General features: G+C 45.8%; 1 protein-coding gene across 4 annotated transcripts in view; it reads right to left on the bottom strand.

The window, feature by feature from the left end:
• The window catches only part of PTPRG (protein tyrosine phosphatase receptor type G), a 733,410-nt gene that overhangs the window by 525,947 nt on the left and 191,230 nt on the right, over positions 1–16,233 (bottom strand). The window contains exon 1 of one of the 4 annotated variants that reach the window (XM_063940901.1): positions 12,852–13,112. The exons of the other annotated variants lie outside the window; for them this stretch is intronic. Coding sequence (XP_063796971.1) covers positions 12,852–12,876 — 25 coding nt within the window. The 5' untranslated portion in view covers positions 12,877–13,112. Of the gene's footprint in view, positions 1–12,851; positions 13,113–16,233 lie in introns of those variants that run through there. 4 annotated transcript variants of the gene reach the window in all.

Genomic DNA, 16,233 nt, shown 5'->3' with positions numbered 1-16,233 from the left:
ACTTCATTCGGAATGCCTTTCTCCTTCAGGATCCGGCGTTCAACCGCCATGCCGTCAAATGCAGCCGCGGTAAGTCTTGGAACAGACAGGGTCCTTGCTGGAGCAGGTCCCTTCTTAGAGGTAGAGGCCACGGATCCTCCGTGAGCATCTCTTGAAGTTCCGGTTACCAAGTCCTTCTTGGCCAATCCGGAGCCAAGAATATAGTGCTTACTCCTCTCCATCTTATAATTCTCAGTACCTTGGGTATGAGAGGCAGAGGAGGGAACACATACACTGACTGGTACACCCACTGTGTTACCAGAGCGTCTACAGCTATTGCCTGAGGGTCCCTTGACCTGGCGCAATACTTGTCGAGTTTTATAAACATGTGGAAGACTTCTGGGTGAAGTCCCCACTCTCCCGGGTGGAGGTCGTGTCTGCTGAGGAAGTCTGCTTCCCAGTTGTCCACTCCCGGAATAAATACTGCTGACAGTGCTATCACATGATTTTCCGCCCAGCGAAGAATCCTTGCAGCTTCTGCCATTGCCCTCCTGCTTCTTGTGTCACCCTGTCTGTTTACGTGGGTGACTGCCGTGATGTTGTCCGAATGGATCAACTCCGGGTGACCTTGAAGCAGAGGTCTTGCTGAGCTTAGAGCATTGTAAATGGCCCTTAGCTTCAGGATATTTATGTGAAGTGATGTCTCCAGGCTTGGCCATAAGCTCTGGAAATTCCTTCCCTGTGTGACTGCTCCCCAGCCTCGCAGGCTGGCATCCGTGGTCACCAGGACCCAGTCCTGAATGTGCGGCCCTCTAGAAGATGAGCACTCTGCAACCACCACAGGAGAGACACCCTTGTGCTTGGTGACAGGGTTATCCGCTGATGCATCTGAAGATGCGACCCGGACCATTTTTCCAGCAGGTCCCACTGGAAAGTTCTTGCGTGGAATCTGCCGAATGGGATTGCTTTGTAGGAAGCCACCATTTTTCCCAGAACCATTTCATTGATGTACTGAGACATGACTCGGTTATAGGAGGTTCCCGACTAGCTCGAATAACTCCCTGACTTTCTCCTCCTGGAGAAACACCTTTTTCTGGACTGTGTCCAGGATCATCCCTAAGAACAGAAGACGAGTCGTCGGAATCAGCTGCGATTTTGGAATATTGAGAATCCAATCGTGCTGCCGCAACACTACCTGAGATAGTGCTACACCGACCTCCAACTGTTCCCTGGATCTTACCCTTATCAGGGAATCGTCCAAGTAAGGGATCGAAGGAGTATCATCATTTCGGCCATTACCTTGGTAAAGACCCGGGGTGCCGTGGACCATCCATACGGCAGCGTCTGAAACCGATAGTGACAGTTCTGTACCATAAACCTGAGGTACCCTTGGTGAGAAGGGTAAATTGGGACATGAAGGTAAGAATCCTTGATGTCCCGAGACATCATGTAGTCCTCTTCTTCCAGGTTCGCAATCACTGCTCTGAGTGACTCAATCTTGAATTTGAACCTCCGTATGTAAGTGTTCAAGATTTTAGATTTAGAATCGGTCTCACCGAGTCGTCCGGCTTCGGTACCACAACAGTGTGGAATAATACCCCGTTCCCTGTTGCAGGAGGGGTACCTTGATTATCACCTGCTGGGAATACAGCTTGTGAATGGCTTCCAAAACTGCCTCCCTGTCAGAAGGAGACATCGTTAAAGCCGACTTTAGGAAACGGCGAGGGGGAGACGTCTCGAATTCCAATTTGTACCCCTGAGATATCACCTGAAGGATCCAGGGGTCTACTTGCGAGTGAGCCCACTGCGCGCTGAAATTCATTGAGACGGGCCCCCACCGTGCCTGATTCTGCTTGTAAAGCCCCAGCGTCATACTGAGGGCTTGGCAGAGGCGGAAGAGGGTTTCTGTTCCTGGGAACTGGCTGATTTCTGCAGCCTTTCCTCTCCCTCTGTCACGGGGCAGAAATGAGGAACCTTTTGCCCGCTTGCCCACGAAAAGACTGCGCCTGATAATACGGCGTCTTCTTATGTTGAGAGGCGACCTGGGGTACAAACGTGGATTTCCCAGCTGTTGCCGTGGCCACCAGGTCTGAAAGACCGACCCCAAATAACTCCTCCCCTTAATAAGGCAATACTTCCAAATGCCGTTTGGAATCCGCATCACCTGACCACTGTCGTGTCCATAACCCTCTACTGGCAGAAATGGACAACGTACTTAGACTTGATGCCAGTCGGCAAATATTCCGCTGTGCATCACGCATATATAGAAATGCATCTTTTAAATGCTCTATAGGCAATAATATACTGTCCCTATCTAGGGTATCAATATTTTTAGTCAGGGAATCCGACCACGCCAACCCAGCACTGCACATCCAGGCTGAGGCGATTGCTGGTCGCAGTATAACACCAGTATGTGTGTAAATACATTTTAGGATACCCTCCTGCTTTCTATCAGCAGGATCCTTAAGGGCGGCCATCTCAGGAGAGGGTAAAGCCCTGGTTCTTACAAGCGTGTGAGCGCTTTATCCACCCTAGGGGGTGTTTCCCAACGCACCCTAACCTCTGGCGGGAAAGGATATAATGCCAATAACATTTTAGAAATTATCAGTTATCGGGGGAAACCCACGCATCATCACACACCTCATTTAATTTCTCAGATTCAGGAAAACTACAGGTAGTTTTTCCTCACCGAACATAATACCCCTTTTTGGTGGTACTCGTATTATCAGAAATGTGTAAAACATTTTTCATTGCCTCAATCATGTAACGTGTGGCCCTACTGGAAGTCACATTTGTCTCTTCACCGTCGACACTGGAGTCAGTATCCGTGTCGGCGTCTATATCTGCCATCTGAGGTAACGGGCGCTTTAGAGCCCCTGACGGCCTATGAGACGTCTGGACAGGCACAAGCTGAGTAGCCGGCTGTCTCATGTCAACCACTGTCTTTTATACAGAGCTGACACTGTTACGTAATGCCTTCCAACAGTTCATCCACTCAGGTGTCGACCCCCTAGGGGGTGACATCACTATTACAGGCAATCTGCTCCGTCTCCACATCATTTTTCTCCTCATACATGTCGACACAAACGTACCGACACACAGCACACACACAGGGAATGCTCTGATAGAGGACAGGACCCCACTAGCCCTTTGGGGAGACAGAGGGAGAGTTTGCCAGCACACACCAGAGCGCTATATATATACAGGGATAACCTTATATAAGTGTTTTTCCCCTTATAGCTGCTGTATTATTTATACTGCGCCTAATTAGTGCCCCCCTCTCTTTTTTAACCCTTTCTGTAGTGTAGTGACTGCAGGGGAGAGCCAGGGAGCTTCCCTCCAACGGAGCTGTGAGGGGAAATGGCGCCAGTGTGCTGAGGAGATAGGCTCCGCCCCCTTCTCGGCGGCCTTATCTCCCGTTTTTCTTGTATTCTGGCAGGGGTTAAATTCATCCATATAGCCCAGGAGCTATATGTGATGCATTTTTTTTTTGCCATCCAAGGTGTTTTTATTGCGTCTCAGGGGGCGCCCCCCCCCCCCCCAGCGCCCTGCACCCTCAGTGACCGGAGTGTGAAGTGTGCCGAGAGCAATGGCGCACAGCTGCAGTGCTGTGCGCTACCTTGTTGAAGACATGACGTCTTCTGCCGCCGATTTTCCGGACCTCTTCTGTCTTCTGGCTCTGTAAGGGGGCCGGCGGCGCAGCTCTGGGACCTATCCATGGCTGGGCCTGTGATCGGTCCCTCTGGAGCTAATGTCCAGTAGCCTAAGAAGCCCAATCCACTCTGCACGCAGGTGAGTTCGCTTCTTCTCCCCTTAGTCCCTCGATGCAGTGAGCCTGTTGCCAGCAGGTCTCACTGAACATAAAAAACCTAAAACTAAACTTTTCACTAAGCAGCTCAGGAGAGCCACCTAGTGTGCACCCTTCTCGTTCGGGCACAAAAATCTAACTGAGGCTTGGAGGAGGGTCATAGGGGGAGGAGCCAGTACACACCAGGTAGTTCTAAAGCTTTACTTTTGTGCCCAGTCTCCTGCGGAGCCGCTATACCCCATGGTCCTTACGGAGTCCCCAGCATCCACTTAGGACGTTAGAGTATATATATATATATATATATATATATATATATATATATATATACATACATACATACATACACATATACACACACACACACACACACACACACACACATTTGCTCCTGCATAGCAAGCCTGCAGATTCTAACTATATGAAGCTGCTACAAAACCGTTGCAACTAGGCAGATCTATGTAGGGGTCCAGCCACACCCTACATAGATCTGCTCAGTCACTCACAATGCTGATTATTTCTCTAACAATTAATTTGCAAGTGTCATATCCAGGATTAGAACGCACAACCTATTACACTGGAAGCATTCACCTTACTGATGGAGATATGTGCTCTTGCACAGGAAGTGTGAGAATTCTAACTATATGAAGTTACTTGTAATTGTCAGAGAAATAACTTCATATAGTTAAAATTCTCATGTTTCCTTTATAGGAGCAAATAGCTTCATCAGTAAGGTATCTGCTTCCAGTATATCTATAATAAAGAGGGTGTGATTTGTAAGGTGTAGTGACTAGTGGGGAAGTCGGCTACGGAAGAGATACCGGCTGCTGTCATTTAACTTAATTGATTAATGTCGCTTAACACATAGAACAGGAGGAGAGGTGCCCCCCTTCAAAGCAGGAGCCCGGCGGAAGCTGACTCCGTTGTCTCCCAGAGTTCTGCCTCTGGTAGCATCAGTGTTGTACTCATTGAAGCATTGGGAGACCAATCATGCTTTGTGCTGGAGGCATGGCTATACTGGGGAGACCGCCATCAGACCAAGACCTCTGCTGTCAATATGCTCGTCATCTTCCTCCTTTACCATGTCACTTCTTTTTCGGTCCATGATCTATATTAATTTCATTCTACATCCTTTCAACGCGGCGTAGAGGGCGTCTTGAGTATTTTTATTTAAAGATATATCTTAGGAGCATAGAAAATTAATGTCACCATTTACATCATTAGTTGCTGCTGCCGCTGATTAGTGTAGCTGGTGCTACAGGAAGGGTGTCATCACTTACAGAATGGCCGCTCTGTAATGAGAAACCAAGGATATTTGGGCCGACTTCAATCAGTGTTCCAAATCCATGAATATAAACGGTAACATTAGCAATCAATGTCATGTAGCTTTGATTTAAAGCAAGATTATTTCCAAGGCAGGAAAAGATTTGCAATTTTATATCCTGTAACTACTGGTCTGCTTAATGTCTAGTTTTTAATTGATAGAGCACCTTCTAAATCTGTAAAAAAAAAAAAAATAGTATTATTCGGAGCGTAGATACATGATTACAAGCTACGAGGAGGAAAGTACAAAAGTTTACTGAACTGCGCTGTAAGGTCAGCTCCAAAAATCAGCTCCGATTAAACCTTTTGTACTTTTTGGCTATTTTTAGTGCAGAGCGGAGCAGTGACGCCCCTCCAATCAGAGCTCCAATATTCAGCACCATAAAAAAAACATTTCTATAGCGGAAAATACAGAACTCAAAAGAATTACCTACAGCAACTCTCCAGCCAAAAAGACTATAGGGCCCAATTATTAGTGTCAGATTGCGAGCACACACTTTGCCACACACACACACACCATGATGGGCAACATGTAGCCCTCCGAGCCTTCATCTGCATCCTCTAGATCCCTATTGCTTTGTTATATTTCTTTGTTACAGTACATAACTCCTAAAATGCCTGCAGGTATGTGTTACATATAGGTGTCCCTTTCTATGATTCCATGTATTGATTTTACATTTTAATGTAGATTAAAAGGAAATCGTGTGGCCCATTTAAGTGTATGGGGTTGCCCATCAATGCTTATATAGACACTCACAAACGCGTATAAAACACACAGTAGACCAATGCACGTTCTATATAGGGTATAAAAACTGGATGCAGCTAGCTTGGATACAAAAAAACAGACCTTAAAAACGTTGTAATAATGTATATCGTTGAGATGAAATTGGCAAAAGCTTTAAGATAGCTCAACCAGCAAATGTTTCCAGAGTAACTGTGTCGGAGAGGATTTCAGCATGGAACTCCGAGGAGGAGGTAATGGTAAAAATCGCTCAAATATAAGGCAAAGGCAGTGGAGCAACTGCAGATGAACTGACTGAACACAGTCTGGCGAGAAAGCGGCAGAGCAAGATTTGGTTGTGCTGAATAAACCGCACATCACACAGGAAAAAGCACCGTCTGTTTAGTGGTTCCACTCAATAACTGGATATGGTCAGATGAGCCATCCTAGAATGAGTGCACATTACTGTAAGCTAAGGAGCTCTAAGACCTCGAGTGTTCCTTGCCAACAGTGAAGGGTTCGGATAGTTCCGTAATGTTGCTCGGTGCATCTTTTGGTTCTGGTTTGTAGACCTTCTGTTCCTTAGAAGGTTGTTTCAGGAGTAGGATGTTGCCCGTGTATCATGGTTTTCTCAGTCACCACTTATGGGATGTTCTGGAGCAGCCAAGTCCTCTGTATCCACCTCCAATCAGGTGCAACCTGAGCGACTTCTCTGTGGCAGAAGGGCCCTGCATCCCTTCTGCGTAACTCCAGACACTAGTAGAACTCATCGCAACCTCCAACTTCATACAATACACATACACCTCAGATCATATAATCCCATCTCTCAAAGTCTAATAGTTCCTTATACAGTACCCTGTATCTATATTCTCTGGAAACATTAATGTGCATGGCACGTCTCCCCGAATCTCTCAATATCAATCTATGCCAGCACAATTTGTTTCAATCTTTCTTAGTTTCCAGAATTACGCTATCTATACTTCCCCAGCCTGGATATTTTACCGTTATCTTCAGAGAGAGACATAAAGACTTCGTTAGCTTGTCATTTTAACTTTGCTACGCTCCGGCGTTCTTTTCAGATCACCGATATATATTGCTGATAATTGAATGTTCAGTGTGAAGTGAGGATAAATATTTTCTCTTGGGGGGTGAGGCATCACTGCTGCATGACAGTCTGTCCTCGTTTTTATTTGGAACAGAGGAGAAAAATGTTAATAAATGACTCACAATGTTTGCATGACTGCTTAAGCCAATGTACTAGATAGACAGCATAGAACGTTCTGCATTTGCAAATTGATATTTGAAACATGTATATAATACATAGACTATTTTATAAAAGTCAATTATTTTTGCTTCTTTTTGGCACGATAATTTTACTGTTTTTTGGGCGTCTTTTAGCAATGGGCACCCGATGGAGCAATTCAATTATTGCTGCGATCAGGCATAGGTGACATGGACAAATTTTTTGCTCTGAGCCTCCTGAGGTGGTGATCAGAACGGAGTGAGAAGTGTGCGGTTTGGGCACCTTAACCGGGGGTGGTATTCGGTTTGCCAGCTGTCAGGATCCTGGCGCACAGTATACCGCATACAGACACTTTTTCTCCTTCTTTGGGGTCCATTATCCCCCCTGGAGGCTCGCCCAGCTGTCGGTATGCCAGCGGTCGGGATTCCGGCGCCAGTATGCTGGCCGCCGGCATTCCCTACTACACCCAACCATGGGTGGTATTCAGTTTGCCGGCTGTCGGGATCCCGGCGCACAATATACCGGCGCCGGCATACCGACACCTTTTCTCCCTCTTGGGGGTCCACGAACCCCCTGGGAGGGAGACTAGATAGCATGGCGCGTGTAGCGCACCACCGTGCCTGCAGCTTGGCGAGTGCAGCGAGCCCGCAAGGGGCTCTTTTGCGCTCGCCCAGCTGTCGGTATACTGGCGGTCGGGATTCCTGCGCCGGTATGCTGGCCGACAGGAGCCCAGCCGCCAGCATACCCTACTACACCCTTAACCAGGACTTTAGACATGTTTAACTGCTTTATTTTGCTAAACCTGGTGCTACTGGGGGCGCAAAATGCAATACTTAATGGGCAAACATTTACTATCGCCACCCAAAACAAAAAACTAATCTCCCCCTTGTCACACAAATGGGGCTACGGTATTTGACACAATTTGTGTCAGATAAAATAAAAAAGGCAAGGCAACGCTGATATACTGTATACCAAATAAATGTTGATCTAGCAACTATTAGTGTAATAGAGAGAGAGACACAGACAGACAGACAGACAGACAGACAGACAGACAGACAGACAGACAGACAATCTCCCCAGCATCAACAGTAAACTGAATCATATGGATACACATAAAGCAACTTTTGTTTCAACAATATACAAAATATTAAAAAATATTGCAGTTGGTGAAAGAAACGTTTATAAATATAACCAGCGAGTAGAATTTATTCCTTAATTGGGTGAAAAGCGGCGCAAGTGTCTAAAGGGATAAATATAACCAGTCTTCTGTGCATGGATTTAGGAATATACTGTGCCGTCCTGATATACCCGCTCAATGTCACTATTTTAGTGTTGCTTTAGCAAACATAGCAACAGCCTGACTTCACTCACACAATTCTCAGAAATACATGATCAGTCCTATCAGTTACTGTATAACGCCTTCATGCAACCTCAAATACAAAGGAAAATGAAATAGAACGTCAATTATTCATTAGCTATTGGTCATGGGACTCAGCATTAGGAGCAGATCCAGGGTACACAACTGCACCTGGACCAACCACAATCCGATATATACACATGGAAAACACTGGGCAGCTTTATTTTTACACTGAGATGTGCATGCGCCCTTCCTAACTATACATCATATTGGCCTACTCTCACCGAATGTATGCGAGACTCCCAAATTCTGAAGAGTTGTCAGAAACTGCTGTAAGAGAGCAGGTGACACTCCCAGATCCCTTGATTCACAGGGAGCCGTGTAATTTTGACCCCATCGCTGCTGGGAAAAGGCACAAATGACGGTGATGAACTACAGGGGGCATGGCTGAAATGACATAACCACACCCTCCAGGCATCCCATTTGGACCACCGCTCCCTAAACTACCAGAGAGAAGGGTATGCCATGAATTTGTCAGTACATTTTAAGTTTGCCCCTCACGGCAACACAACAAAAAAATGACCATCCATCGGACAGAAGGTGCATCGGTCATAATCTTTACACAGCGAATGGTCAGGATTATGTGGGACACAGCTAATCACTTTAAGATGGGATTGGAGTCCACCAATTACCAACAGAAAAATACCAGCATAACCCAGTCTGAGGCAGAAGACATTATACATGTGAAACGCGTGACATGTTTAGGTCACTTCTCTACATGACAAAGTGAAACGTGTTATATTTTAATAAAGACAAAAGACCAACTGTACACTTATGTACTTTCAATAAATAGAAATGACTCCATACTAATGGACTAACCCATACGTGACAAAACTGCGCCAAGGAGACATTTGGTCTTATTTTTATTAGAGCTTGTTTAATGAAAGCCCCCCCAGACATCAACGAGACCTGGGGCATCACTATACTCAGTAATGTATGGCATTAGAGGCTATATAGAACCAGTCAGTCAGTCACTAGGGGGTGCAAGTGTGTTATAATGGCACATTACTTTTACTTTCATACTATTAAACTATATAATGGTAAATCTGAACAATATCACAGTTGCCCTGACAACCTTCAGCTAATTAAGGGGTCTACATACTAGGCTTTTGATGGAGAAAAAGTGAATGGAGATAAAGTGGATAGAGATAAAGGGGCAGATGTATTAACCTGGAGATGACATAAGGAAGTGATAAACCAGTGATAAGGGCAAGGTGATAAACGCACCAGCCAGACAGCTCCTGTCAATTTGCATATTGGAGCGGATTGGCTGGTGCGTTTATCACCTAGCAGTTATCACTGGTTTATCACTTCCTTATGCCTTCTCCAGGTTAATACATCTGCCTGAAAGTACCAGCCAACCAGCTCCTAACTGTCATTTTTCAAACACCGCCTGTAACATGGTATTTAGCAGCTGATTGGCTGGGACTTTCTCCATCCACAATTTCTCCATCCAAGGCTTAGTAAATAGAGCCCATAGACACTGCCCTCCAACCCTGCCCAAGGTTACACTTAGTACAGTATACGAGTAAACATTACTGCAGCCCACTTGTCCTTATTAAACACTAACATATCCCTCCGCAAAATGGACTTTTTACAACATACAAACAGAAAATTAGCATAATATTCAATTTTAAAGCCGGTATTGTAACACAGAATTCCCATAAGGACTGACGTTTGTTTGGAAATGAGGGAAAATCTAGTCTAGAGCATTATTTTAGTTTTCAATTAGTGTTTTCATAAACAAAATGACCACATCCAGCACAAACACTACTTACCAGACACAATTCCAATGATCAGTACTTCAAGGAGGATCAGAGTGAAGAAAACACTTCCTTAATTAGGGTCATTATGTGTGTATGTCGTTACCATTCTAGAGAGATTCTGAATTTCCCCAGTGATGATATATCTAGCACAGAATACAGGATGCCATCAAGGTCTTCATATTATCATGGATGTTTATTAAAGCCAGATTAATTAGCTAAATGGCTAACCTTACATTACACCTATCCACAGCCTGCATAATGTGTAGATAAAATAAAGATACATATATTTATTTTTTGATAGTTATAAGCAGACGTGAATAAAAAAAAAGCATTATGCAAAACAGAGATAAGAAACGGACTCTAGCTGGACAACTCTGTCCATAGGAAAGGTAGGAGGTGTTAGTGGTGGTTGCAGCCAGATTACATCCTACTGCTCACCAGTTTTATTTAATACAGGTTAAATGGAAGGGGAAAAAGAAAACAAACAAACAAAGAAAAACCAAACAGGACAAAGGTTCTCCACCCCAAACAGTTCATGTTTTGCAGGTCTCCTCACAGAAATCACAAGTGAAATCATTAGCTCCACCTGTTGAGCTTTTAAAATGTGTCAGTGAGTAATGAAAACACCTGCGCACCTGCTGGGTTACTGCAAAACACGCACTGTGTGGGGTCTCGAGGACAGAGTTTGAGAACCACAGTAATAGGGCATTACAATCCCGACCTTTTGTGTTAATTCTGTGGCGCCGATTCTGAATATTTGTTTTGCTAGATTTGCTCTAATTTTTTAGATACTCGGACTAGAAACAAAAAACAAAAAAAAACCAGACAGTGTCTGAATACACGGAGGAGGAATATTATAGAACGATCGTGGAGTGATTCGTCACGCAGCCAGCCTGAAAATGGTCTCGCCCCACACCCCCCCAATGGTTGCCGCTGTCAATCACACTGCAGCCACATTCTTAAGGTGCATACACACGGAGAGATTTTGACTAAGAGATTTTGACTGAGCGTTTTCCCTTGAACTGGCAGCAGGAGATTTTGACTAACTTTACCAGAGATTTTGACTAACTTTTCCAGCGATTTTGGCTATGGGTGATTTTGGCTAACTCATTCAAGCAAGGGGACGCTTTTTCTTTTCCAGCGACCTAGCCAAAATGTACTTGCCTGCACAGTCTATTTTTAGCAGCGATAGCGACCTGGCGGGGACGCGCATCGCCATCGCTGGCTGTGTACACATGGAGAGATATGCACTAACTTTCTGAGCGATTTTCACTATATAGTCAAAATCGCTCAGTTATATCGCTCCGTGTGTATGCACCTTTACTTCGAGTGTGTACCCACCCTACAGTAGCATATCTCCCAACATGACCCTCTCTAGGAGGGACACAATGCTCTGCTCCTGCACTTTTCTCCCAGTTTAAGATTGATGGCACCTGTGTTGAACAGGTTAATGGATAAGAAAGGTGTTTCAGCACAGGTGAAGGCAATAATACAGTAAGAGGGAAGTCCAGGAGCAGAGCATTCTGTCCCACCTGGAGAGGGTCGTGTTGGGAGTTGTGCATTAGGCAAGTCAGTCATTTCAAATAAAACCTATAGCTTGGCAATGTTTTGCATTCCATCACTACAGTCCAGGTTTTGAGGCTATACATGCTTCAGCACTTAATGAGTACCTGAGCCAATCTGATTTAACCAGTAGACCCAAGAATGGATATCCTGAAAACCTGGACTGTAACGGCAGAGTTTGGAAAACTCGGCTATAGACAATCCAAACATTTCTGTAATATCATTTTCTGTGTTCTCAAATGTGTGTACTGCCCATTCAGAGATGATAATGGCAGCTAACACTTAACTAAAAACAATCGGATAGGCGATAATAAGGCTTTATTATGGAGACTTGTTTGCAACACCAACACGTGCAAAAGTTTCCACCACGTGTCTAATACAAATATAATTTGGGTTGATTGATTACGAACCATTTTAAGGATGGCCTGTTGTTCACGTCTACAACAAACTGAAGTGAAGGGAAACCATCCTGATTTACCAAGAGACCAAAATAATCCTTGTAACATTCGTTCAGAATTTTGGAGGTTTTTGTTGACAGATTTCTAAATGGAGAACCTTCGATCAGATAGCTTACAGCCTTTTCAATAGGAGCCCAAAACCTATGAGAGAGAGAGTATTGCGAATACCGGCATAAATAATTACAGCAGCAAAAAGCTGTAAAGGGAGAAAAACAGGGCACTCAGGAAAATCAATTTAAAGAAGAAAATTTCCATTTCAAAATGTCAAGCTATTTTTGCAATGCAAAGGCAGCCTCATGTTTACCCATTTACTTGACAGAACATCTATGAAGACAAGAGGAGTGTTGCATGTTACTGGCGAGGAGTAAAACGTAAGTGTGTGTCAAACACTGTTTTCTCAATTTCACATTAACCCCTGCCTTCCCAGACAGTCTGCTATTATAGTGGACACTAATTTTCCACTTTGGGAAGAGTCAATGAACAGCAAAGGATTGGCCATTAAAGAAGTCCAACTGAAATACGGATTACTACAGTAACAAGACAGCATAATTTCGGACGCTATACATAGCTTCCTACCTGCCAGCAGACACGGAAATAGCATACAGCACCCAGTAGGGGATTGACCTCCTCAGAAGGGGAGCGATCTAGCATGCTTGGGTGGATCCGGGAGTATTTTCAATTCAGGCTTGGTATATATTTATAGCTACAAACAGTGGCGTCACAAGGCGGGTGCGGGGGGTGCGGCCCGCACCCGGGTGTGACACCTGGAGGGGGTGACACCAAATGTCAGCTCCTCCGCAGTGACAGGAGCCAGGTGCTGCAGTGTGAAATTCCGTTACAGCACCCAGCTCCTGTCATAGCAGAGGAGCCGACAGCACACTGAGACCGTCTCTGGGGGAAGCCCAGCATCTCCGGAGATGCTGGGCACGCCCCCAGAGTGACGATCCCGGTATCCCCGCGAAGCCACGCCCCCTATCTGTAAGGCCACGCCCCCTTTTTTGCCGCGATCGCGGCAGTACATCAGGGGTGCGCACCGGGTGTCACCACACCTGGTGACGCCTCTGGCTACAAATAGTTTTTGAAAAACATTTCTCTCCATATCTATACAAATTATCATGATCTGGCTGATATTCTACTTTGCAAGACAAGGTAAATAGAGACAGTCCTAAACAGTCCCACCATTGGCCAAGAATGCTTACACAGTGGCAGATCCTTTAGATGACAATTCCATAGATTGTAAGCTTGCGAGCAGGGCCCTCCTACCTCTATGACTGTTGGTTTTTACCCGGTTCCGTCTTTTAATTGTGTGTAAACCGCAACGGAATTTGCTGCTCTATATAAGAAACCGTTAATAAAATTAAATAAATAAATGACAAGTTAACCTAAAAAATAAGAATTTACTTACCGATAATTCTATTTCTCGTAGTCCGTAGTGGATGCTGGGAACTCCGTAAGGACCATGGGGAATAGCGGCTCCGCAGGAGACTGGGCACAAAAGTAAAGCTTTAGGACTACCTGGTGTGCACTGGCTCCTCCCCCTATGACCCTCCTCCAAGCCTCAGTTAGGATACTGTGCCCGGACGAGCATACACAATAAGGAAGGATTTTGAATCCCGGGTAAGACTCATACCAGCCACACCAATCACACCGTACAACCTGTGATCTGAACCCAGTTAACAGCATGATAACAAAGGAGCCTCTGAAAAGATGGCTCACAACAATAATAACCCGATTTTTGTAACAATAACTATGTACAAGTATTGCAGACAATCCGCACTTGGGATGGGCGCCCAGCATCCACTACGGACTACGAGAAATAGAATTATCGGTAAGTAAATTCTTATTTTCTCTGACGTCCTAGTGGATGCTGGGAACTCCGTAAGGACCATGGGGATTATACCAAAGCTCCCAAACGGGCGTGAGAGTGCGGATGACTCTGCAGCACCGAATGAGAGAACTCCAGGTCCTCCTCAGCCAGGGTATCAAATTTGTAGAATTTAGCAAACGTGTTTGCCCCTGACCAAGTAGCTGCTCGGCAAAGTTGTAACGCCGAGACCCCTCGGGCAGCCGCCCAAGATGAGCCCACCTTCCTTGTGGAATGGGCTTTTACAGATTTTGGCTGTGGCAGGCCTGCCACAGAATGTGCAAGCTGAATTGTACTTTTTACAAATCCAACGAGCAATAGTCTGCTTAGAAGCAGGAGCACCCAGCTTGTTGGGTGCATACAGGATAAACAGCGAGTCAGATTTCCTGACTCCAGCCGTCCTGGAAACATATATTTTCAAGGCCCTGACTACGTCCCATAACTTGGAGTCCTCCAAGTCACTAGTAGCCGCAGGTACCACAATAGGTTGGTTCAGATGAAACACTGAAACCACCTTAGGGAGAAAATGAGGACGAGTCCTCAATTCCGCCCTGTCTGAATGGAAGATCAGATAAGGGCTTTTACAGGATAAAGCCCGCCAATTCTGACACGTGCCTGGCCGAGGCCAGGGTCAACAACATGACCACTTTCCATGTGAGATATTTTAACTCCACAGATTCAAGTGGTTCAAACCAATGTGACTTTAGGAACCCCAAAACTACATTGAGATCCCAAGGTGCCACTGGAGGCACAAAAGGAGGCTGTATATGCAGTACCCCTTTTACAGACGTCTAAACTTCAGGTAGTGAAGCTAGTTCTTTCTGGAAGAAAATTGACAGGGCCGAAATTTGAACCTTAATGGACCCCAATTTTAGGCCCATAGACACTCCTGTTTACAGGAAATGCAGGAATCGACCTAGTTGAAATTCCTCCATCGGGGCCTTACTGGCCTCGCACCACGCAACATATTTTCGCCAAATGCGGTGATAATGCTTTGCGGTTACATCCTTCCTGGCTTGACCAGGGTAGGGATGACTTCATCCGGAATGCCTTTTTCCTTCAGGATCCGGCGTTCAACCGCCCTGCCGTCAAACGCAGCCGCGGTAAGTCTTGGAATAGACAGGGTCCTTGCTGGAGCAGGTCCCTTTTTAGAGGTAGAGGCCACGGGTCCTCCGTGAGCATCTCTTGAAGTTCCGGGTACTAAGTCCTTCTTGGCCAATCCGGAGCCACGAGTATAGTTCTTACTCCCCTCCGTCTTATAATTCTCAGTACTTTTGGTATGAGAGGAAGAGGAGGGAACACATACACTGACTGGTACACCCACGGTGTTACCAGAGCGTCCACAGCTATTGCCTGAGGGTCCCTTGACCTGGCGCAATACCTGTCCAATTTTTTGTTTAGGCGGGATGCCATCATGTCCACCTTTGATTTTTCCCAATGGTTTACAATCATGTGGAAGACTGCTGGGTGAAGTCCCCACTCTCCCGGGTGGAGGTCGTGCCTGCTGAGGAAGTCTGCTTCCCAGTTGTCCACTCCCGGAATGAACACTGCTGACAGTGCTATCACATGATTTTCCGCCCAGCGAAAAATCCTTGCAGCTTCTGCCATTGCCCTCCTGCTTCTTGTGCCGCCCTGTCTGTTTACGTGGGCGACTGCCGTGATGTTGTCCGACTGGATCAGCACCGGCTGACCTTGAAGCAGAGGTCTTGCTTGGCTTAGGGCATTGTAAATGGCCCTTAGCTCCAAAATATTTATGTGAAGTGATGTCTCCAGGCTTGACCACAAGCCCTGGAAATTTCTTCCCTGTGTGACTGCTCCCCAGCCTCGCAGGCTGGCATCCGTGGTCACCAGGACCCAGTCCTGAATGCCGAATCTGCGGCCCTCTAGAAGATGAGCACTCTGCAACCAACACAGGAGAGACACCCTTGTCTTTGGTGACAGGGTTATCCGCTGATGCATCTGAAGATGCGATCCGGACCATTTGTCCAGCAGGTCCCACTGGAAAGTTCTTGCGTGGAATCTGCCGAATGGAATTGCTTCGTAGGAAGCCACCATTTTTCCCAGGACCCTTGTGCACTAACACTTGGCCTGGTT

This window comes from Pseudophryne corroboree, chromosome 9 (assembly GCF_028390025.1).
Source record: "Pseudophryne corroboree isolate aPseCor3 chromosome 9, aPseCor3.hap2, whole genome shotgun sequence".
NCBI classification, from domain to species: domain Eukaryota; kingdom Metazoa; phylum Chordata; class Amphibia; order Anura; family Myobatrachidae; genus Pseudophryne; species Pseudophryne corroboree.
The sequence above is the reverse complement of the archived record's forward strand: the minus strand, read 5'-3'. Positions and strand labels throughout refer to the sequence as shown.